General features: G+C 38.1%; 2 protein-coding genes across 5 annotated transcripts; both read left to right on the top strand.

Moving 5' to 3' along the window:
- Nucleotides 1-46: 46 nt before the first annotated feature.
- LOC306884596 (uncharacterized protein) lies at nt 47-17,380 on the top strand. Of its 4 annotated transcripts, none has more exons than XM_079440591.1 (19): nt 47-292; nt 965-1,124; nt 1,402-1,519; nt 1,614-3,510; nt 4,457-4,616; nt 4,736-5,692; nt 6,826-6,944; nt 9,895-10,771; nt 10,865-10,984; nt 12,733-12,858; nt 13,045-13,880; nt 14,385-14,505; nt 14,609-14,836; nt 14,916-15,175; nt 15,635-15,794; nt 15,910-15,967; nt 16,135-16,191; nt 16,777-16,876; nt 17,031-17,380. In XM_079440591.1, exons 1-19 carry the CDS (start codon nt 227-229, stop codon nt 17,073-17,075), a joined length of 6,465 nt encoding a protein of 2,154 aa, XP_079296717.1. In that variant the 5' UTR covers nt 47-226; the 3' UTR covers nt 17,076-17,380. The 4 variants fall into 4 exon arrangements, with proteins under 4 accessions (XP_079296717.1, XP_079296720.1, XP_079296718.1 ...); XM_079440592.1 differs by having other exon boundaries at nt 235-292; nt 15,907-15,967; XM_079440594.1 differs by lacking the exon at nt 16,135-16,191 and having other exon boundaries at nt 233-292.
- An 807-nt stretch (nt 17,381-18,187) lies between these two features.
- Nucleotides 18,188-23,952, top strand: bbof1b (basal body orientation factor 1b). Its single transcript, XM_079440595.1, has 12 exons — nt 18,188-18,299; nt 18,456-18,708; nt 19,421-19,486; nt 19,959-20,102; nt 20,196-20,276; nt 20,352-20,422; nt 20,555-20,699; nt 21,018-21,358; nt 22,835-22,966; nt 23,111-23,212; nt 23,492-23,554; nt 23,788-23,952. Exons 1-12 carry the CDS (start codon nt 18,259-18,261, stop codon nt 23,882-23,884), a joined length of 1,536 nt encoding a protein of 511 aa, XP_079296721.1. The 5' UTR covers nt 18,188-18,258; the 3' UTR covers nt 23,885-23,952.
- The last annotated feature ends 238 nt before the right edge of the window (nt 23,953-24,190 follow it).

Genomic DNA, 24,190 nt, shown 5'->3' with positions numbered 1-24,190 from the left:
AGTACTTTCCAAATCCCGCGCAACGCTGCGGGCTTTTCTTGTTGCCATAGCAACAGCGTCGTTTTGTTCTGAAAGCAAAGCGCCACTGACTCCAGCTTAACCGCTGCGGCGTGTCTCTGTTTAACAGAATGCCTCCGTTAGCTTAAGATAACTTAATACATTTTGTTTTACATACCAGTTACACATTCTAAAGTGTTTGTATTTCTTTACTCTCAAACAAGTGCGCATGCGCGTTAACGTCTGCGTCAGGAACGACATGGATTCAGAGCGGTGTGCAGCAGATGTAAACAATGTAAGTAGATGAAAGTTGCGGTCTATAATAAAAGTATATAAAATAAAAGTATAAATATGGCTTAATTGCGTGTTTTTGATTCTGAAATGTGCGAGCCTTCGATATGATTCCTACATGACTAGCTAATCGGGATAACATTGTAGCTAGTATCACTGCATGGCAACAAGTGAGCAGTGCTCAAAGTTAACGTTAGCGCTAATGGCTGTGCAATGACTTGATGGCAGTGAATGAATGATTATTATTTAATATAGTAAACATTGAACCGAAGGCACGGGAGCATACTTGGATGAGTTTTATAAAAAAGCAGCTTTGTATTCATCGGCTAATCAATTGCTAGCTGGGTCGGGCTGATTAGCGTGTAAGTTAGCAGTTCTTCACTGCAGGACTTAACTGTTTTATATATATTTTTTTTTTGGTCACGTGTAATTGATGGCAGAAGTACACGTACAGACACTTGCATACATGATGCTTAGATACATGTGTCGTACATATATTCCTAATGATTCAGTGTGATTCAGGTAGATGAGAGAATGAGAAATCAAATTGTATAACGAAGACGAAATGACCATGAAAGTACTTCTTTGAACTATCTTAAACTTCTCTTGCAACCATTAAAAATTGGAGCATTCTTGCAGACACTCAAGTTTACCTTTCCTCTTTTTACCTTTCCAGCCCCCTGCAGAGATTCCCTGCCAGCAGCATGGACAAAATATGCATGATTCAGAGGCTAGCAGAACATACACAGATCCTGACAATGATGAAAGCCCATTTAGTAACACTCAGGATTCAAGCATGCAGCCACTCATGGACAGATCTGAGACTTTACGACTGGGTACAGAGAGCAGGTGTTTTTATACAGTGGGCTTCAAAGATCTAAGGTCACATTGAAAATCTGTGATTCCAGTTTATTAAAAACTGTAAACAAACACAGTGTTTGGATTTTGGGAAAAAAAAAAAATCTTGGATGTTTGAAATCCACTGCACATTACTTCATGCCAAAAAGCATTTTAGCTCCTAATATATTGATTATTATTATTTATTTATTTATTTTTCCATAATGACATTTATTATATATAATTTATAATTATTTAATTGATTTTCTTTTTCAGAGTTTCAGGATAGCCAGTTGTCACCTGCACTTACCCTGCATCCCTGCCTGGACAAATCTCACCACCTTTCTGACTCCACGGTTTTTCAGCATACAGATCCAGAATTTGTCCCTCTTCGGTACTGTTTGTTTAGTCATGTTCAAATTTTTCTTCACCTTTTTGTATTTTTCATATATATATAATATATATATATATTGTTTTTGTGCACACAGGGGATTTCCTGACTTCTCAGTTATGACCGAGAGATGCCCCAGGACTGTAACTAATGATTCCCACCTCCAAAATACTATTCTTGACCAGGCTGCACTTTCCCAGCATCCATTGGAGGTACCAACTGCCCTGTCAGGTGAAAAAAGCTGCTGTTCACTCTCCCAGCACAGCCTGTCACCTGGAGACCATTGCAAAGGGCTTGAAGATCAAGAGAGCGTTTCATATGGTGCTGAGGACAAACTCATCAGACATATGAAAGGAGAGGAGCAGACCACTGCTCAGCTGCCTGCTCGGCTCTTGTTAGAGTCTAGGGAAGAGGATGTTATTGTGGCTGTTAGTGACAGCAGTGCCATTTCCTCCACCTCTGAACCTGCCACACTTCACCAAAACACAGACAAAAGCCAATTAGATCCTTCCATGAATCTTGAAAAAGGCAGAGAGCAGCCCCAAGAGGGCTCATTGTCATTATCATCTTCATTTCAGAAGGCTGCAGATGTTTCAAATATAACTTTTCGTGATTCACAGATGCTTTCACACCAAACAACTGATCATCTCCGTGATCAGCTTCTGTCTGCAGGACAAAGAGGCTCCATCTCGGCACCAGCACGTAGGCACCATAGTGGGAACAAAAGCATTCATAGTGGACTATATGTCACACCAGCTGGTGAAGATGTGATGCATGTACCAGATCTGCAGAGAGTGCTCTGGAGCTCCGGTCATCTAATAGCAGCAGATGGTTCTTTCTTGAGCTCTCATCCTGTGTCTCAGTCCACACCTGCACTACCTCTCATGAGACCCCCACCAGCATTGACCAAACTCTCACTCATACACTCCAAACAAGAGGCTGTTGCTTCTATGGCTACATCCTCCCAAAACAGTCACTCCAAAACTGGTTTAATTCCATCATTGGACCTAAGCGATCAACATTCCTCTCCCATTCACTCTAAAACAAAAGCTACAGTTCCTGGTAGACCTTTAGAGACTGCGCAAACAATGTCACATGCCCATCCCATTTCAAACGAACAAGTTCCTCCAGTTTTAAATCCACCGGCCTCTGATACACCTCACTCCGACACTCAGCACTTTTATTCTGGTGCAGAGATGAAAGATCAGGCTCCTCGTTTGGCCCTTGGGAGAGTATATTCTCTTCCCAGTCTGAGCTACTTACAAAAAGTAGATGCTTGGAAAGCCAATCAGAGTTCTAGCAGGTCGATTTATGATAATTTGGCACTACAGGGATTTGATGGTGTGTTGCCCAAGAAAAAAGCACAGGATGTTGTTCCTGAAGCACTTAACCACATGCTTTCTCGAGACAAGCGTCTAACATTTGGTGCTAATCCCAGCTCCCAGATGACTCAGCCAGTTTCCTCCTCTCATTCTGGAAGTGGCTCACCCCATCGGGTGGATGTAGTTGGGACGGGTGCGTGCAGCGGACAAGCATCTGAGTCCCCTGTCAATCGCTCACACTCTCACTCCTCCCTGAGCTCTGTGGTGACCTCTATTCAGAGAGACACTGGTCCACACAATCACCAAGTTCCAGTGGCACAATCTTATAAAATCATTCCAGCTACCAGATCATTAGACTATCAGTCATCCTTCGTTTCAGCTGGAAGGGGTGAAGGAAAGAATAGCTCAGCTCCTCACATGGATAAAATCTCAGTGAAGATGTCTCCTCTCCTCAGTCTGGGGCGCTTCAGTGACGTGTCATCAAGCCTCAATATGAGCAGCACTCTCTCTAGTTCTCAAGGCAGCTGCCATGGTGAGCAGAGTATGCGGGCATCAGTGGGAGCCACCTCTTCAGTAGTGAGTCTTGAAGTAGATAATTATGCACCCTACTGGACCTCCAGACCTGCGTCCCCTCCTCACACTAGGGAACTCAACATTGAAGACAGGATCCCTGTAAGTTCACAGTGCTGTCTGTAGAAGAACTTGGAGAATGCACTTAAATTTGGCATAAAATGAAATTCCCCTTCTATTTATAATTAATAAGTAATGCATTTTTTAATGAAAATGTCACAATTCGATCTTCCGGTGAAAATGACACAAGCAACATACAATCAGCAACTGTTGGATAAAATAGTCTCCCTATTTTGATAATCTGTTTCACACGGATTTACATCACACTATGGACAAAAGATCTGTTGCTTCTTCATTTACATTGTGACTTTAAAATCAACATGAATTCAAAATACTCTAACTCACATTAAGGTCTGTAATCTGGTATTAAATGTTCTGCTGGATAAAATCACGCAATGTTGGATGGATAACATCAAATTCCATCATACATAATTTTAGCGGAATATCCTGTTTCACATAACATTATGAAAGTAATATATGTAGGAAATATGGCATTTAGTGTTCAATTATGGTCAAGCCAAAAGAATCCTTTAAGGCAGCGGTTGTTAACTTTTTTGACTCCAAGACCCCCCACTGTCAAAGAGAATATTCAACAGCCCCTCAGATATTTCTGCTGTAATGACAAAGCTGCTCATTTTCAAACTTTCTTTTTCAGAAACTTGGAGTGTCAATGCATACATACAAAAAATAAATAATTACAATAACTATATTAAAATAATTATATTAAATAAAATGCATTAAAATAATTATAGATGATTCCAGAATTCCAAGGTAACTGAATAAATTAACATTTGAAATGATGCTCACAAATAGCAATTTCTACCCAATAAAATATTTTTGAGATCAGCATGACTAGAAAATTAAATTCATTATAAAATTGACATTACTTCCTATTTGAAAACCACTGATTCAGGGTGATTTTTTGTCATTTGTTTATCTACCCTGATAGATATTTTATTGTTCTGTTTTATATCATTTTGTTTTATAGTTGTATCTCTTAAATTTGGGTATCGACCAGTCACCTTCAACAATCTTAAATCCATTTACTCACCGAGGACCAATCAGAGAGCCTGAATTCTCTCCTACTGACTTATGCACCATCAAAGGCTCCATAGGAACATCAACTAAAAGCACACAGCCATCTGAAGGTGAGCTAAAGACGTCTGGCATGTTTGTGCACTGTTAAAGTTAAGATATTGTCAGCTTTATTTGTATGGTGTGTATGTGGTCATATTATAATGATGTGTTTTGATTTCTGTGTATATAGTTGACAGTCTTCAGAAGGAGACATTCTCCAGTTCTAGTCAGCTCTCAGCTGACTCCAGTGCTTCTGTCACACACCGATCGTCAGTGCATGAGCAAGGCCAACCAGCTAGTGACAGAACTGTGAAAAAGATGTTCAGCCAGGCGGATACTCAACCAAGACTTCATTCAACTTTACATCCTTCATCAAGCCTACAACAGTCTGATGTTCCACAAAGTGAAGGAAGCTTTGGCCTTCCAAGCCCAGAATCCGTGCCTCCTCCAGGTCCCAGAGAAGTGGTAAAGGAGGATGATGACTCTTTCGTAGGCTCTGGAACACTGCATGAAATCAGACGTCTGCTGGGCCGGGCAGAAAGCCTGGTTTCTGGTCGATCCTCTCTGACTTCCTCTCCCGGCTCACACCACCTCTCAGAGAGTGACACATCCCTTGTTTCACTAGGACGAAACATTCAAGGTTATCGTGATGACACATCTCTGTCAGCTGGTGGGAATCTCTCTTTGCTGCTGACTCGGTCTTCATCAGATTCGGCTTTGAAAGGAAGCTTGTCATCCTTCCAAAGGCCTCAACAGGTTGACCGCACAACTATAGAGTCCACCGCTCTCTCTTTAAGCAGAGAGGAAAGTTTGAAGTCACGTGACCTCTGTGTGACCCCAAGGCGGGCTGAACCTGAAGGCTGCAGTGCTGCAGACCCAGATAAGGCAAAGCCACCTACAGCCACATCTGCCATGCAGATAAATGTTCCTTCAAAAGCAGGAAACCAGGACCAGACTGAGGATGCTGTGACTGGCTCTTCTGAGAATAATTCATCTCATGGCTCAGCTGAGGTCGAAAGTATGAGTGACAGTAGCAGCGAGAGTTCATTGGCTGCAAGAGTTGCCAAGCTCCTGCAGAGTGAGTCACCCGTTTCAATGGTTACAAGCCGGCCAAGCACCAGTGATCCAGAAGATAGCCGTGCGCGAGGTAAACACAGTGATTTGTCTAAAAGGATGTATAGTCATATACAGGTTTTGTCAGTACCAGTGGTGCTTTTCTTAAAGGTGCCATAGAATGCATTGATACAGTATTTTAAATTGTTCTCTGATATCTACACAGAAGGTATGTGGCTTAGGTAAGGGCAAAAAATCTCCAGAAACGATTTTACATGTCCATTTACAACCCTAGGATTTCTCCCTAGAATGAAACGGTCTGTTATTGGCTTATTTGGCAGGGTCATGAATAATAATGAGCTCTGCTCTGATTGGCTGTTTCACAGTACGGCTCATCAGCAAGAAGGAAGCACAGGGAGGAAAATATATATTTAAATACTTTCTCTCGCAGTTATATCGTCGGGTAATTATACTGTATATAAAACGCGGGCATCAGGGAGCCGTTATTAATATGCGAGGCATTGAAACTGCTTTTGAACGATCCATCGATCGCGTTATATTTTCACTTTCAAGAGACGCGATCACACAAACTATGTTTACATTATGGAGCAACAGTACTTACCACACATTTCACAAGATCAGATGCTTGTCAGTGGTGCTCAGGATCTGTAAGTCATTCGCCATCATCCTCATCTCTCCTTACTGAGAGTGAAATCTTATGTACTGTCACAGGCTACCGCTAGCAAGGAGCTAACCATGTCCCTTTAGTGGCTCGCGTTATTTGCTTTCTGTGCCTTTCTGAATACAGACACCAACCCATCCCTGCACTTCACACCCCCTGCACGGCCTGGAACATAAAATTTATTTTGTTATTTTCGCTGTTGTCCGCGCGTGTTTATTTACAATACCTGCAGAGCTTCTGATGGTTCGGCCGGCTTAGAACAAGGGCGGGTTTATGCAAATGTTGGGGGCGTAGTGATCCCGACTGTTGCGTCACAGTCGGTGTTATGTTCTGATTCGCCTGTTTTTCAGTGGTCTTTTTTAATCACGAGATTTACATATGAAGGAGAAAACTATGGTGTTTGAGACTCACTGTATGTCATTTCCATGTACAGAACTGTTATTATTTAAATATGCCAGGGTAAAGACAGTTTTTCATTCTATGACACCTTTAAGTTTTCAGTGTTTTTTGCTTTGTGGATGACTGGATTTGGTCTGTCTCTTTAGAATGGATCCTGATGAAGGTTTCTGGCCGCCGGTGTGAAAGCTTAGAACTAAACGCTGAGGACAGAGAGAGAATTGAAGACATCAAAAGAGAGCTTCTACTGAACACCAAATACACCAAGGTAACATGCATATGCCAGCACAGAAAGGTCTGCCAATTTCATTCGTGTGAATGTCAGCATTTTTACTGACTTGCTTATGTAGGCCGATCTGTCTGCCAAACTTTTGACATCTCAAATAAATATCACCAGGAATGTGCTATAAACTGGCACCGTATTGATTTTTACATTTTATTTGGTGTTGATTGAAATTGGATATTTAATTGTACATGCTCAGTTCAGTTAATTTTTAATAACACTTATAATTTAACCCTGTGAAGGCTAACATGAAATAATAGTTTAAAAAAAAAGTTTTTTTTTTATTTATTTGTTTGAGCCTTTAGACAAAATATACAAAAACATGAGGCTTTTATGTCTCATAGAGTATGGTATGGAAGATTATGAAGCTCATACTCACAAGTAGGAAAAACACCTCAATTTTTATTCGGAGGCTCAAACTAAGCAAAAATATGCAATTTGGTGCAGTTGCTGATATTTATATGGCCAAAAAGTAAGATGAAAATGTGATAGCTTGTAAATCTGTGAGATCTTTAAAACAGTATAGCAGAATACTTACATAAAATGCATACATTTTAGTCGTCATGCTATATCTTCCATGGTATGTCTTAGATTATAATTTAATGCTTCGTTTTATGATCAAAGCTAAGTAGTTTAAAATTTTTGTCAATCACTGAAAAAGCCTGATGTGTCATATTTGATTCTAACATTTTAACATGATTTGTAAAAAAAAAAAAAAAAAAAAAAGATTTATATGAATGATCAAGCAAACTTTGATAAATCAAAAACGTTGCTTCGGTCCATTAAGTGTTCATATTAAATTATTTCTAACAATATAAAAGTTATTCTTAGGTTTATATGATAAGAATCAACAAGAATAACTATAGATGCAGCAGGTTCTTAGCAAAGCTTTGATCATGTTGTTAATTTTGAAGGCTAAATGTGATGCGGTAGGCTTTATAGGGTTCATAACACTGTTCAATATAATCTTTAGCAAATCTCAAAATATAATTTTTTTTATACTGGACAGCATAATGCTGTGATGCCTAAATTCACTTGTAGCATTTAAAACTATTGCAGTTATTAATGAATTTAGACAAATTTAATATGGGCCACTTATCGGTAATTGGCCATAAAATAAAACTATTACTAAGGAAGAATTTTAATATCCTAAATATCACACTCACTGGTAGGGTTGCAAAGGGGCGGGAAATTTCTACGGAAACTTCGTCTGGGGAATTTTGGAAATATTCCAAGTGTGAAACTTACCAGGAATTTATGGGAATTAATTGGAAATTTATAAAATTATCATATACAAACATAAATATAAACATTTTGTTTTATCATAGGCTCATATGTATGCAAATTAATACACATTTAAAAAATTTGGGGGGGGGGGGGGGGGGGGGGGGGTCTGTGATGCTTTTTTCAGGATTTATTGTTGAATAAAACTTATGAACAGTGTTTATTCAAAATAGAAACTATTTCTAACAATAAAAGTCTTTACTACTACTTTTTATTAATTGAGCACATCCTTGTTGAATAAAAGTATTAATTTATTTCAAAAAAGAGAAAATATGCTGACCCCAAACCTTTGAATGGTAATGTATTTTTAAAAAGGGATTTTTATTTTAATTTAAAATAATCATAAAAGATTCCTAAAAAAAGAATCACAGGTAATAATAAAAAAATATTAAATGTGACACTAAAAATATTATGTGACACTAAAGACTGGAGTAATGATGTTCAAAATTCAGCTTTGCATCACAGAAATACATTATATTTTAAAGTATATTACAACAGAAAACTGTTATTTAGTAATTATTTATTATTTTAAATTGTAATACCGGCAATACTGCACAATATTACTGTTTTTTTCTGTATTTTTGATCAAATAAATGAAGGCTTGATGAGCAAAAACATGAAAAATAGTAATGTGTCCAAACTTTTGACCAGAACACTTCTGTATGATAACAGAAAACTTGTTAGCAGAAGGAGCATCACCGCTTGAGCTATATAGCACATACATCATAAACTGCCTAGCTACTGTATAAACACACTTTGGTATTTACTTGTTAAACTTAAATCTCATAGATCAAATATATTTAGAATATCAAAACTTGGATGTAGTCGTTGGGCTCAAATGCAGCAAGTGTGCTTCAGAGAAAATGGAGGGCAATCCCCCTTTTAGGTGACTAGAAAGGATTGTGTGTGGGGGAGGGTCATTTTTAGTCTTTTGTTTTATTATTATCTCACTTAAATGTTTGTTCAGTCAGTGTATTTGTTTTTACTATGGTATAGCCTAATTTAGTTGTCCAGTATATTACACACAGCACAAGGAAGTTTGAAACTTTTTTTGTAATATTCATGTAATTTATATGAATACTTACCAAAACAATTTTGTGTGCAGGATTTAAGAAATGATCTGTGCATGTTATAGAGGAAAGCACGGTGCATGTAGGTGTGGCCTCAATAGCCCTGCAGTAAGCAGTGTGCATTTGATTGAGCAGTGTGTAGGGTAGAAATTAAACTGAAATTGCATTAAATCTGGTTGTTTTAACCAAGATTATGCTGCAAGATTTTGTTCTCAACTACATTTAAGTTCCCAGTTCCTGCAATTTTTCAAATTTCCAGTTTATTAATTCCCGTTAATTCCCATGGAAAGTTTCCAGTCTTGAATATTCCTGGAATTTTGCAGCCCTACTCACTGGTGAGTCTGAAATAATATGAGTTTTGTTTCTGGTGCAGCAGACTGCATTATGGAAAGTCCTGATCGAGTGTGTTCAAGGTAACGTTAAAGCTGTTGTTTGCATTTGCGTGATTTATTCTGTGCTCTCATGCTTGCAGTGTTTCTACTGACTCTCTCATTTATCTGCTTCCCACAGTCCTCCCCAATCCTAGCTCTTATCAGTAATAATAACACACCTTGTTCTCTTTCTCATGCTTTGTTTCTCAGTGGAGCTCAGATTCTGAGGGCAGTGCTCAGTCAAGTGTTGGTCCTGAATCTCAGCTGACGGAGGGATTTGTTGGACTGCGTAACATGGAGAATCACACCTCAGATCAGCTGCAGAAAATTTATCCTAAACCTTTGGACACAGTTCCATTTTACACTCCTATCCAACAGGATCTAGAGGCCAAAGTTCGCCAGATTGCCCTTAGAGAGGGGCTCAGTTCCCAGACTCGCCGCACTCCGTCTCCACAGTCACCATCACATTGCCATATCACTGCTACTGAGGAATTGGACAGTGTTGGTCCTGACCATGAGACTTTAGAGAGCACGAGCCAAATGAGACTTCAGCCAGCTGTTATATCTATTGTATCTGGCAGAGAAAAAGTGACGGTGAGAGAAGAACAACATAGAGAAGAGAAGAAAGGAGAAGAAATGACTGATGACAACAAAGAAAACATTGTTACAAACGATCCCCAGAGTATCCAAAGAATACCTCACATGGACAATAATGTCACTAGCAGTAACCTGATATTATCCAGTGCTACGTCGGATTCAACCTTTGGCAAGACGTCCCATCTCGCTCACATACACGTCACCTTATCACCCAAACACCAGTCCAATCCAAACTACTTAAGCAGACTATCCTGTCAAAACACCAGTAAAGATGTCCCACCTCCAGTGGCGTCAGGCATGACTGGTGAACATCTGCAGTCCATGCACCGAATCTCAAAATCAAATCATGCCAGATCACATGAATACAGAGAGCCAGTTCAAGGCCAGAATGCAGGAAGCGTCGGTGCACACTTACAGGCCAGAAACCCACAAACATTTGCTCCCTCTCAGAGGCTGGCTGGGACATCCAGAACTCTCTCTATTCAAGCAGGTATTTGATGTACATTTTATATGCTTTTCAGTGGCATTTGATGTTGGTAAATTAATCAGTTGATTTATTTTTCTTTATGTACTCTTTCTGTAGCAGTCCCTGCCCTGTTGCCATACAAACCTCATGGAAGCTCCGAGCTGTTCTACATGCCGCAGGCTGATCCAGAGCTTTCTCCTGGTCGCTCTGACACAACTGTGGAAAGCTCTCACCCAGGTATGTCACAGAGAACTTGACTCTGTTATTACATTACAGCATCCTACAGAACATTACCAGTTTATATGGAATGTGACCGAAGTTCCTGTTTTGGTTCTACAGCTACTTACTATATGAATAACTAAATTTACATTATTGGATATTTGAGTCAAAAATTTTAAGGCATGAAATTAGCACAGCTCTAAGGTAGTGAAGTAAGAAATGGCAAAAGTTATGGAATAGTGGGTCTAAAGGAAGACATCTTTTCCAGATTCAGGAGTGTGTTGGAAATGAGAGGAAAAGATATGGAAATAGGTAGAAAGATGTCATCATTTCGAGGTTAAGAATTAGACATACAACATTAAACTATTGTCTTCATAAAATAGGGAAGCATGAATCGCGAAATTGTGACAAATGTGGAGAATCAGAAACAGTGAAGCATATTCATTTTTGAGTGTTCTGCATATGAATGGGTGAGATTTCAATTAATTCAGCAATTAGGATGGCTGGGAGTTGATGATATGTTATGGACTCTTGATTCCCTTGACCCATTTCCTAACAATACTTTTAAAGAAATATTATTTAAATGCCTGAAAAACACAGGAACAATAGATAGAATCTAGTTTTTATTTTTATTATTTTCCTTCTTCCAAATCTATGTACGCTTCACACTCCAGATCAGTAGGTGGCCGTAATGCACCTTTTTTTCGCTGGCTTGCCAAACTGCCATAAAACACCAGAAGAAGAGGAAGAAGCAGCAGCAGCTCTAAGGAAGTTGTTTGCTCAGGCTTATTGCCAGCACTGTTTAGTTTTCATTAAAGGGGACATAACATACATAGTTTCTGCCAAACTCATGTTAATCTTCAGTGCCTATAGAGTAGTATTGCATTGTGTCTTTAGTTTTACCAGATTTATAAAAGAAAGAAGCAGCTGTACCGCTTCACGAGAATTCACACCTTTTGCGTAGCGTTTGCCTGCAAGCGAATATTTGACGACAAAACGCCCCACTTAATGAAATAGAAATGCCTCCTGGGAGCTGTATAACAAGGCTATTTAAAGTCGTCATGAGATGAAAATTCATCCTTTTTATTTTCTAAATGCATGCTATTGATCTTATAGTGAACACATTTTTACACCATTTTGTGTAGCTTTCTTTTTTTCTTTTAGTTTAGTACTTTTGGTACTTCACCTAATTTGAGTTTATTTGCTATGTTCGCCAGACTTCTCCAATTGTTTAGTCTGCCTAAACCCTGCCCCTTTCTTATTGTTGACTGCAGGTTTATATTCAGATCTGACTCCATCCAAGTATCAACAAATGGATCGAACTTACTTCCTGTCCTACATATTTTTTCACAACATTATTTCATGGACTACTCAGTTGTACAGAGGATATTACGGATACATTATATAGATTATTAGAGGACACATCATTGCTGGACAATCCTTTAATTCATGTGCACCTGTTTTGTATTACAGAGTTCTGATATAAAAAAGGTCAAGTCTTCCATACATAATCAGTGATTGAGCATAAATGGGTTTTTACTTGCACCTCTACTGGCCCCTCCCCCTGAGTCTTTCAAATGGTTCACGCTCTCACCCAGTCCTGCATTATTCATGGTCTTTGTCCATGAGAAAGCCAATCCAGCAATACAAGCCTCATCTGATCCACATGCCAAACCCTTCTGGGCCCCTCTGCTTCACTGCTGTTTGCTCTCTGTTTGATCCAGCACTCTCATGCTCTCTCCTTTTCTTTCTCGCTCCCTCTGCAGGTTCTGATGATGCTGTCCCTCCACACTTTAATACAGATATTTTAGGCTCTAGAGAGCTAGATGACAACATAATTACAAGAAAACACAAGGAAGGCATCTACAGTAAGAGGGCCAATATGAAGAGAGGTAAGATGCACATTAGTGTTTCTATTAGTATAAAATTTGATGAATTTAAAGAATAGTTCAAAAATTAATTGGTCATCATTTACCCATCCACATGTTTGACATTTTAGTAATATAAACTTTGCTGTGGACTGTTGCTGTTACATTAAAACATCAGCATATATTCTTCTTTGTCTCTCCCATTGTCAGTTTCCAGTGTGTCTGGAACTTTTGCTGGCCAAAATGACAATACTGCTCCTGAAGCTTATGTTTTTGAGAAGAGCATGGACACTGTTGGCATAGATGAGGAGTATAGAGATGAGGAAGAAAATTTTGTCCCCTTACACATGGAGGCAGACTACAGTAAAGATGATGTGCATCTTCACACTAGCACTATTCAGGAGCCCAAATATCCACTAGAACCACACCATTTACCTTCTCAGCCAATCAGAAAGTCCTACAGGGGGGACAAGAAAAAGCAGGACAGAACACCTCATGATGTTAGCATAGAGATTAACAGTTCTCTGGACCAGCTGTGGCGTCGCTTCAGTGAAAAATGGAGCATGGAGGAGACAAGGCCAACTAATGAGGGAGAAACGTCACTGCTTGATAGACTGGAGCGCCTGTCTCGTCTCATACACAATACCACTCCAACAGACTTAACTATACAACAGTCACACAGCAGGAAAGTAGAGTATTACATGAGGACCACAGAGGGAGAAGAGCAAAGAGTTCAGTTTGACGTGGCTCCACAACAAGCTTGGCCTGAGCATGAGGAGAGTCAGGACAGAGTGCATCGCTGTCCTGCTGAGAGAGACGAGTCTGCGAGTGTGGAGACGAGCAGTAGCCTGTCCACCATTGACACAGAGCGACTGCTGCGAGCTTTTGGACCTCACCGGGTCACCAGTAAGGGACTGAAAAGCAGTGACAGCTTGCTCAGACTTTACAACACCATCAATATGCAGAAAACTGGCCGAAGGAAACCCCGTACCAAACATGTTGCCGTCTCTGTTGCTACAGATGATGTGAGCACTGATGACTCCACAGTAAGTCTTTGCTCGATTGAGTTCTTTAATACAGACTGTTCAGCTTCTTAGTTTTGAAAGAGAATCAACAAATTAAAATAAAAGATGTTATATTTTTGCACGTCTCAGTATGTTTTAGCCGTTTGACCATTTTAAATATACATTAATGTTTTTCTATTGACTCTTTGCTTTTAAAAATGTCTTAAAAGGATTATTTAAAAAACAAAATGTAAAATATTGTTACTCTTTAAAATATATTTTTTCTGTTTTAATTTTAAAATGTAATTTATTCCTGTGATGTCAAAGTTGAATTTTCAGCATCATTACTCCAGTCTTCAGTGTCTCAAGAATTTTATATCAATGTTGAAAACGTTTAATATTTTTATAATTTGTTTTCGATTTTTGTCAAATTTTTTGGTGAATAGAAAGTTTATGTACAACATTATTTGACAAAAATATTTTATCATTGTGAGAGGCTGTCATTCTTTCCTTATCTAACTGTCTATTCTTCTGTTATTGTTCCAGGTCTCTGCTGATTCTTTATCATCTTCAAGCACTTTATCCCATCATTCTCAAAGAGGTGTTTCCCAAAACCTCAATTCCAAAAGGTCAAAGGTCAAACTGGTCAGCAAAGGTGTGCAGGCAGGTCAGTTACACAACAATGGTCCACTTTTTAAACTTAGCATCGTGTGAATTAGACAGAGTAACTGCAACAAAATATGTCGTGGGATTTTGTATTGTTTTTGCAGGTGATTTGGAAATTGTTATAAATGGCACCCGCAGACACACTCGGGACGTAGGCACCATCTTTCCCTCCCCAGGTGCTTTCAAAAATGTCCGTTCATCAAACACATTTGGCAGAAGCATTCAGAGTGGCTTTCCCATCCCCACTGCTTCCACATCTAAACCCACCCAAACCCTGACTGCTCTGAAGAAAGACCCCAGCAACAAGAGCATCCGGACACGCTACCCAAACGGTGCATATTACATGCTCCCAGCATTTTTCTGTAATTCATCTTTTTCTCTTATTGTTTTATATATCATGTTCTCTTTAAGGTGTGTCATGGTTCGTCGCAGCTGATGAGCTTAAGTGTGATGGTCGCAAGGAAAACCAGCCACAGACCGAATCAGCACCTTGCCCAAGCCAAGTCTGGTTTGAGCCTTACTCTAGAACCAGACCCTGGAGAGAAATGACCAGAGAACCACTAAGAGAGAGACAGAACCATCAAGAACAAGAGAGGCCAACAGAGTCCATAACAGCTACAGAGACCGATATCAGTGACAAAACCTCGGCTCTTGTTCGACTTTCACTACAGGTGTGACGAGCAACTGTTTTATCATCCACTTTTAAAGCTTGTTCACACCAAGGACGATAATTATAATGATAACCAAGAATGCTAACTAGAACAGTATCATTGAAGTTTGGACCAGATTTTGAATGTTCATTTTGGATCCTGCTGTGTGGTTTTAGAGAGTACATGGAAGTTGATTGTTGATTTTAAGGTCCTTGCACACTGGGTCTGAAATTTTCATATGCGGTTTTTTTAGTTTTTTTTTTACCATATTCGTCATCCTTTCCAATCAAAATGCTTGCTACGGAAATGCAGAAAATGGCCCAAACTTTTTTATGATGGACGAAAGTTTCGGAGGCAGTGTGTAAACGTGATTGACACAACGTGAGGTCGTATTTATTTTTTAACGTGTGAAAATTTCGGACTCAGTGTGCAAAGGCCTTTAGTCTAACATTGAGCATTTGCATTGATGGCTTCCTACAGGAAGCTCTGGAGCTCCATCGACCAGAGTTTGTTTCTCATTCACGGGAGCGGATGAAGCGTCTGGGGTTGCTGGTTGAGGAGAGGAGGTTACAGGCAGTCTTCAACAGAGAGAGAGAAGAGCTCTTCAACTGCCCCGCACCATCACGTCCATACAGACCAGGTGACCTTATAACATAAGATTACTAGTGTGTTGTGAGTAGTCAGTTCATTTTTTATTTTACAAGCTTGGTACAGCTTGCATTAAGATGAAAACTAAAACATGCCCCTGTCAGCAGCTCCAGTACCCCGTAAACGAGTTGTTCCAAGAAGAGAGATGGTTCAAAGATCCAAAGAGTAAGTATACATTGTCTCTTTTTTAAACAATCTTGATGATTTATGACAGAGACGATGCACATATTACCAAATTGTGCATATATGGGTCACTTAACAGATTTAAAAAGCATTCCATGACTTTTGATGCTTTATTTGCAAGTTTTTTTGTGCCTTCTACATGCTTTCAGTTGGGTAGGGAGGAAATCACACAGTCAGAGAATAGAGAGGACAGACAGACTCAGGAGGTAATGGTGTGTGTGTGTGTGTGTGTGTGTGTGTGTGTGTGTGTGTGTGTGGTTTTGTTTGAGTGTCTCTAATATCAGGTTTATTAACATTAAAAAGAAAACCATTTTCATTACTTCATAAAAACCTTTCAGCAAGTTTCCAAGGCAACGTTTTTCGATTTCATTTAAAGTCAGTACAAGATGTATTTAAGAAGTGTTATGTTAAAGTAACTAAAACTTAAAACTACCTATTAAAAAAAAACTTGCTAAATGACAAAAACACACAACAGAATTACTAACACTTTAAAATTAAAATGAAAGTACAAAATATCAAATTTAATTCAAAGTATTAATAAAGATGATAATGGTAAATGCAAAAATGAATAGTAAATAGTCAACTGTAATAGTCCGTGATACTAAAATAATACAGAACTCTATCCAACTTTTATTTTCAAGTTTCTATTTTTATGTGTAATATCTGTGATTCAAAATAGGCCCAGTCAGAGGCGTAACGACCTGAACTGCAGTATGTTAATATTTTATTTGGATATCATTGATTCCAATAATTTTGCACTTTAATTGCCAAATAAATGTGTATTCCCTCAGGAAATATGCTCAACTTCCTGAGGTCCAGAGGAGAAGGGAAGAGGAAAGGAGACAGGCAGAGTACCGCTCCTACCGCCTAAACGCTCAACTCTTTAACAAGGTATTGCTAAAAGGTTCTGGAGTAGGAGTTGCACACAATAGCCCAGATACAGTAATACTGCCAGTTTTTAAATCAGTATTATTTCAGCTATTTCCAGTATACAAGTGATGAGTTTGATTATCCTTTCTAATGCATGTCTTCTTTTTTTCTGCAGAAAGTCACTAATTGTGCGTTGGGAAGGAGAGCCCCCTGGCAGTGATCCAGAATCGACTCAACATTTCCAAAAGCCTTACTGTTCTTTGAATGTGACGGGTCCTGTGGGTGTTTTATAGGGGGTGATATTTTATAATGGTTGTGTCTTTTGCAAGTGTTGTTAGATATATGTGTGCGTTCGGATTTTAGATGTGAGATTTTATATAATTGTGATTGTGTATTATTTATGGAGTTGCAGTGTTGAATTGTTTCATTATGACTATTATAGTCGCAAAATTAATTTTTATTATGTCTTTGCTAAATTTTAGCAATATTTTTATGAGGCAAATAAATAAGCAGCGATTTGTAAGAGCTCTTGCGTTTGTGTGCTTTTTAAGTTTTAAAGCGCAAGTAGGTGGATGCAGATTAACAACAAGAACGGTTTGTTTTTAATTTCTGAAATTGTGCATATCCAAAAAGAGAATGAGGCTACAATATATAATGGTCAAGTTCACTACGAAAAGATAATAGCTTTTTACTCTAAAATGTACACTGCCCTCCAAAAGTTTGGAAACGCCCTAGAAAAGTGGGGTTTTGGACAATATTGGCATGAATCCTTTTTAATTTTGCACCGATAAGGGACAACACAAACTACAAAAGCATATTTTATTACATAGAAAAAACTTAAATTTTCGATTCATCAAAATATCCACCATTAGCAGCTATTACAGCTCTGCATAATCTGGGCATCCGAGCTGTCAGTTTATTCAAACATTGACTTTGAGTTGGCGATCAATTGTTGAAGCTACAGTATTAAGGTGTGCTGACCCAAAAATCTGGGCCAAGTTTAAAGCAGTAACCAGGCATCACAGCTGGCAAAGGGGCATGTCTGACTTTGACATGTATATATTGCCATTATGTTTTATTGCTGGTCTTCAATGATAATGTCAAGTTACTTTAATGTAATTGCACCAAAAAATTATAAGGATTTATGCTGATATCGTCCAAAACCACACTTTGCCAGGGGTGTTTCCAAACTTTTGGAGGGCAGTGTACGTTATTACAATATGAAGTACATGTACAGTACATTATTGTAGTTCACAAATGTTTGATACACCATTCAAAATAATTAATATTCTAAAAAGTTTCCAGCATGGACCGATACATGTGACAGTCTCCATGGCAACAGGTGTTAACACAAACTAATCCTGCAGGAGCATTGAACGGTGCAGCTGATCAAAACACAAGAAATGCCTATTAAAAAAGGAAAGAAGGGAAAGAAAGCAAAGGGGTGAGTAAAAAACGTATTGATCTGCCTGTTTATTTCGTTATGCACTAGCGTTTTGGAAAAAAAGCGAATCTAACTAGTCCGAAGAATTTATCTTACTGCATAGTTTTACTTTATGATTTTGATATTCGCCTTTCTCATAAGTATTTTCTAATGTAGAAAAGGAAAGAAAGATGGCAAGCAAGAGTCAAAACGAGATAAGGAGTCTGATATAGAGAGGGCTAAAGCAAACGCGGCTCTGTGGGAGGCCAGGTGTGATCTGACGGAGAGTTCACGGGTGGAGTACCGAGAAGCGGCTCGAAGACTGAACAAAACCAACCAGCAGCTCACTGACCTGCAGCACAACACTGAGAAGAACAGCATCGAGATCATCGCTGTTCTGAGGAGCACAGACCTGCAAAACGACGAGAAGGTGTTTTAATGCATCTGATTGTTAAAGCTATGTTAAAGCTAAAGTTATCATCATCTACTGACCCTCATTTTTTACAAAACCCTTAAAAGTTTTCTTCATCTTTAAAACTCAAATGAAGACATTTTTAATGAAACTTGAGTGATTTCTGTCCTGCCGCTGAGGGTCCATTAGACCAAAAGTTTGATGCTTCTAAAAGTTTATAAAGAGATCATAAAAGTAATCCATATGAATCAAGCAGTTTAATACAAATCTGAGGAGGCAATGCTTTATAAAATAGGTTTAATTATATATTAACATTGATCAACTAACATATATGGCACATAAAATATTAAATGAAATGCATCACACTCAAGAACCATTTAGGTTTGTTCTTGCACAAATACAGTTGAGCCTCCATTTACCATAATGCCCTATGTATGCGCACTGATCAATGTTTATATGTGAATAAAAGCCTTAATTAAAACTGTTCATCATCATATAAAGTGATTGTCTCTTTAGAAGACTTGATTCATATGGATTAATTTATGATAAAGTCAAGGTTTTGGTATAATAGACTTTTAATAGAGGGACTGAATGAAACGTCATTTGTGCTTCGAAGATGACGTACAAAAGTCTTATGGGTTTTGGAACAACATGGAAGTTAGTTCATGATGACAATTTTAATTTTTAGGGGTAAAGTAAAATGTAAAACTATAAAATGTTGTTTTCTCAGATAATGGCACTGGAACAACAAGTGCAGCTTGAGAAAACAAGGGCTTCTCAGGAAAAGGAGAATTTGGTAAGAAATGCCATCAAATGCCATTTGTTCTCATCATTGTGGTTTGAGGTTTATTTGGTCAGTTTAATGTGATAAAACAAAGATGACAGAAAATACATCAATAAAAAAAAATCATACAATCGTGAAAATACAATGTTTGAAATCATATAGAAATAAAAGTCATCCATTTAAATTAATAAATATATAAATAGTCATTAATTTTTTAAAAACACTTCCTTCCATCTATGCAGCAACTATATGCAAGTCAAAGATAATGATAAATGCCATTTTTTTATAACTAAAAGTTTCCTCTTTGTGAACATTAATTTGAACACTGGCATTTATTTAATTAATAAAGGTCCAATAAATAATAGATAATATGATTTTTATAATAAACTCAGTTTCTCCAGCCCAGTGTTATTTTTAAAAAGGAACTGATCAGGTCACTCTTGTACTCACTGCCACTCTTGTTTCTCACTGATTGTCTTCACAGGCTGCTCAGTACACGCTAAAGATCAATGAGCTGGAGGAGAAGTTTAAGAAGAGATCTAGCGAGTTCGACATAATTCAAGAGGAGCTTAAAATTATCAATGACTTCCTTAAGAAAAAGCCTCAAATGGAGCAAGAACTCAAAAATGTATAATTCATCCTATTTATTTAATGTGCACAGATGCAGAAGTACTAGTATAAAGTGCTATGCCTGTTATAACATCACCATTGTTTTGTACAGATGAAAGAATCTATGGACAATGCAGATCTAGAACACAAGAAAACACTTGCAAGAATGGAGCAAAAGTTCTTCAATAATAAGGTACATATACAAACAACATTTCAACAAAATCTTCCTCATTCTCTCTCAGTGTCTCTCTCATTCTACATTCATTAGGTTCATCTAGAGAAGGAAGCGGAGCAAAAGATTGCTGTGCTTGCAGAAAGAGCTCACAATGAAGCCATCATGTAAGTATCTTCTCCATCTCTCCCAGTATCCCAGAACCACTTCACATTTCTACCTGATACCTTTGGAACTGTTTGTGAGATACATTTTGCATGAGTTAAATGAGATGACATCCTCCATCTTGGCCCTATCAGACAGCTGGATGACGTATCTCGCTCAGTGTTCAAGGAGAATGTGCGTCTAAATAAGGCATTGGGTTACCACATCAAAGAGGTGGAGGATCTGCGGAAGAGAAATGCAGCGCTGGCAGAAGAGAACAACATCCTTGATCTGCATAAGGTGACACACACCATATTTTTTTTCTTATTTAGCAAGGATGCATAAAATTCATTAGAGATGACAGTAAAATATTTTATATTAGTAAGGTTATTTTACATTATTACACTGTATTAATTGTAAATTATGTATACTATAAAAATTATAATTACATCAACTTTCTTGTGCACCCACACAAACACACATATACACATGCACAAATTAAGTGAAATTGAAAATTAGCTCAATTAGACCCTTGTCTACTATAAAGCTTGCCTATGAAGAAGCTGACATTGATAATGACCAGTTTAATTGAAACCCACAATTTCATTCATCCTGCAGGAGAGGAGCCAGGACACCTCAAATGATGCCATATCTAAGCTTGCAGCCCAGCGGACCACTGTTTCTGAGCTGAGGGTGAAGGTGTTCACACTGGAGCAGGCCCTGGCCAGCATGGTGGCTGAGTTTGAGTTGGAGGTGGCTGATATCAAGCAACGTGCTGGGGTCAGGTCTCAGGCCGGCGGTGTAGAGCTGGACAAACTGCAGAAGCTCCTGAGCGTACGAGACAGGGAACTGAGCCGAGTGAAGAGAATAGCCCGCAGTGTAGTGGAGCACCGCTCAGACATGGAGGTCCTCTTCCATGAGGCTCTGAACCATGTGAAGCAGGAGATGCTAAAGCACAGGTGCACTTCGGCATTTATTCATTCACTCTATTTGCAAAAAAACACACAAAAACATGCCTTCATTGCATGATGTAGCCTATTTAATAGAAAACAGTTTGAATGCACCCAAAATATAGAAGATATATGTGAACCTGAATAAATAAGCTTTTCATTGATGTGTGGTTTGTTAGGATCGGACAATATTTGGCCGAGATACAACTATTTGAAAATCTGGAATCTGAGGGTGCAAAAAAATCTAAATATTGAGAAAATTGCCTTTAAAGTTGTCCAAATGAAGTTCTTAGCAATGTATATTACTAATCAGAAATGAAGTTTTGATATATTTACAGTAGGAAATTTACAAAATATCTTCATGGAACATGATCTTTACTTAATGTCCTAATGATTTTTGGCATAAAAAAAAATCTATAATTTTGACCCATAGAATGTATTTTTGGCTACTGCTACAAATATACTCATGCGACTTAAGACTGGTTTTGTGGTCCAGGGTCACATATAGGGCCATTTCCCCCATGATTTGTGACTGAAAGTAATTTCACAAGTTCACACTTACATATAATAAATAGAATATAGTTTATGCGTATTTGGCGTGCTGTCCGAGGGGAGGGCTCCTAGCTCTGAATTTTGGCCCGAACCCAGAACCCCCACCCTACAGGTTAGGACAGGAATAGTTGTAAGGGGTTGAAGGGGTGGCGGAGGGATGCTGGAGAACTGTCAATGAACAGAGGTAAGTCTGCTGTGTATATATACACACCTCTTATCTTGTTAACTGGGTTGATTACTGATTGTGCTCCTCTCTTGTTAATTAGGTTAATTATCTGAACGTCCTCCTCCTGAACTTTGTTAATAAAACATCATATATATTGATATAATTACGAAATATCACACTAGCAAGAGTGCTGTTTTTCTTGATTATCAGAACAATTGTGAATGTCATGTTGATTTTATAAAAAAGTTCATTTTTTTCAACAAAAATTTCCAATTGAAACTACAGCAGAATTGTTATGTGTCAACAAAAAAACATATTGGTGTTTCTTTTCTGAATGAATCCAAGTTTTGAACAATTTTAACTGACTGAATGAAACAGCTTTTTGAACAAATCTTTTGAGTGAATGACTTAGTTACTCAACTTGTTCGAACAGTGACTTTCTGCCACTTACTGGTAGTTTTAGATTCATATTTCATATAAATAAAGAAATTGTATAGCATTCTTTATATAATTGTAAATGCAGTGTAAATGCATTCAAGCCACCTATGAGCTGCATTAAACTGTCTGTGTAAATACATCTAAATGCCACGTCAGATTCAGCTTCTGTGCCACTTATGTGCCATATCATTTTTTTTCTCAATATCGTACACCCTTATTTCATTCTAGAAATAGAAGCTAACCAGCAAGAGATCCAGGCTCCATTTGATTGCAAAAACTTCAAACCATTTTTAGATCAATTATATTATAAACTACATTATGTTATCCAGACAGGAAGCAGAAGTGAATCATAGCAGGCGGATGGATGAGTTCCTATCAGGCAGAACGGAGAACGCTCACATTCACACCATCAACAAAACATCCCACAGCACTTCCAGTGGTACAGATGAGGCTGAAAAAGGGTGAGGGTCTTATGCTTATTTTGTGTTTTTTATTCTATTTTCAAAATTCTCTTCTGATGAAATGATAACTCAATGTGTTATTACCTGAATGATGCTTTTTCCATTAGCAAAACTGTCTGTAACAATGCTGTGATATTTCATCAGCAATCTGAAGAAAGCCAACGTGAACATATCAGAGATGACCTGGGAGCAAAGAGAGAGAGTTCTCAGACTACTCTTTGCTAAAATGAATAGATTGAAATCAAAGTGAGTATTTATTGTTGTCTTACATATTAAGATAAATCATAAATTTGTCATAATCTCTCAGATATGGTATCATCAGGGTATCATCTACCTTGAAAGAAAAAGCAGAGTTGGTGAAACAAAGATAGTGATAATGAAAATTAAAAAAATTTAAAACCCCTTATTTTCACCTCTCAGTGACAGTTTATGTGTAGCAAAAGCAATTTTATAAATTTCAGGACACTGATTCAAAGGAGTAACACGTGTATATTCATGGCACTTTTGTTTTCTACAATTCTGAAGGAAACCAATTCATGCTCCAGCTCTGACAGATTCTGAAGGGAACCGGTGTAGCAGCAATCCAGGGTGAGAAATGCCTACAGATGTGTATGGTTTTCTAGTTGATAAAGAGTGGACACTTACAAAGTCATTTTTGGAAAATAATTCTGAACAACAAGCATTATTCATACAAAAGTTTAAAAAACATATTTATCAGAAAGAGAAAAAACAATGGATGTGAATACTTTCTGAAGACATTTTGTTCTGCATCATCGCACATAGACTTATAATTTGCAGTAATCTGTCTGTCTTTTCCACAGGAATGAAGAGGAGGAATCCCATGCGACTTTTTTAACCCAAGCACCAGTTTCCAGTATGAGCTCCAGTGGAAGCTCCAGTGCTCTACCAGACCTGTAGATCATCTGACCTCATCACAGATAAGAGAGCTAAATAATGTCAAAGTAAAAGTTAAATGTTGCATATCAGCTATGAAATACCAAGAAGTGTTCACGAGTGTCTAAACCACAACTTAAAAGAAACCAAAAACATTTTTTGACATGGCGTTGAAGATTAGATATGAGGGAAACCGAGTGAAATAATATTCAGGAAAGACTAAAAGTCTTGGCATAGATCCACCCACAATATATTGCAAACAAACAATTCAAATGATATTTAATATTTAAAAAAAAAAAAAGCAGTTTACTGAACATGGCCATAACTTTA

This window comes from Barbus barbus (genome assembly GCF_936440315.1).
Source record: "Barbus barbus genome assembly, chromosome: 18".
NCBI classification, from domain to species: Eukaryota; Metazoa; Chordata; class Actinopteri; order Cypriniformes; family Cyprinidae; genus Barbus; species Barbus barbus.
This window is presented reverse-complemented; position numbering and strand designations above follow the sequence as displayed.

What these genes read in the sequence shown, in the direction of transcription:
- LOC306884596 (XM_079440591.1), top strand. Translation starts at nt 227, where the DNA reads ATGCGCGTTAACGTCTGCGTCAGGAACGACATGGATTCAGAGCGGTGT. An exon ending in ATCTGAGACTTTACGACTGG is followed by an intron (nt 1,125 to 1,401) that starts GTACAGAGAGCA and finishes TTTCTTTTTCAG; the next exon opens with AGTTTCAGGATAGCCAGTTG. An exon ending in TGAGCACTGATGACTCCACA is followed by an intron (nt 13,881 to 14,384) that starts GTAAGTCTTTGC and finishes TTATTGTTCCAG; the next exon opens with GTCTCTGCTGATTCTTTATC.
- bbof1b (XM_079440595.1), top strand. Translation starts at nt 18,259, where the DNA reads ATGCCTATTAAAAAAGGAAAGAAGGGAAAGAAAGCAAAGGG. An exon ending in AAAAGTTCTTCAATAATAAG is followed by an intron (nt 20,277 to 20,351) that starts GTACATATACAA and finishes TACATTCATTAG; the next exon opens with GTTCATCTAGAGAAGGAAGC. An exon ending in CGGTGTAGCAGCAATCCAGG is followed by an intron (nt 23,555 to 23,787) that starts GTGAGAAATGCC and finishes TCTTTTCCACAG; the next exon opens with GAATGAAGAGGAGGAATCCC.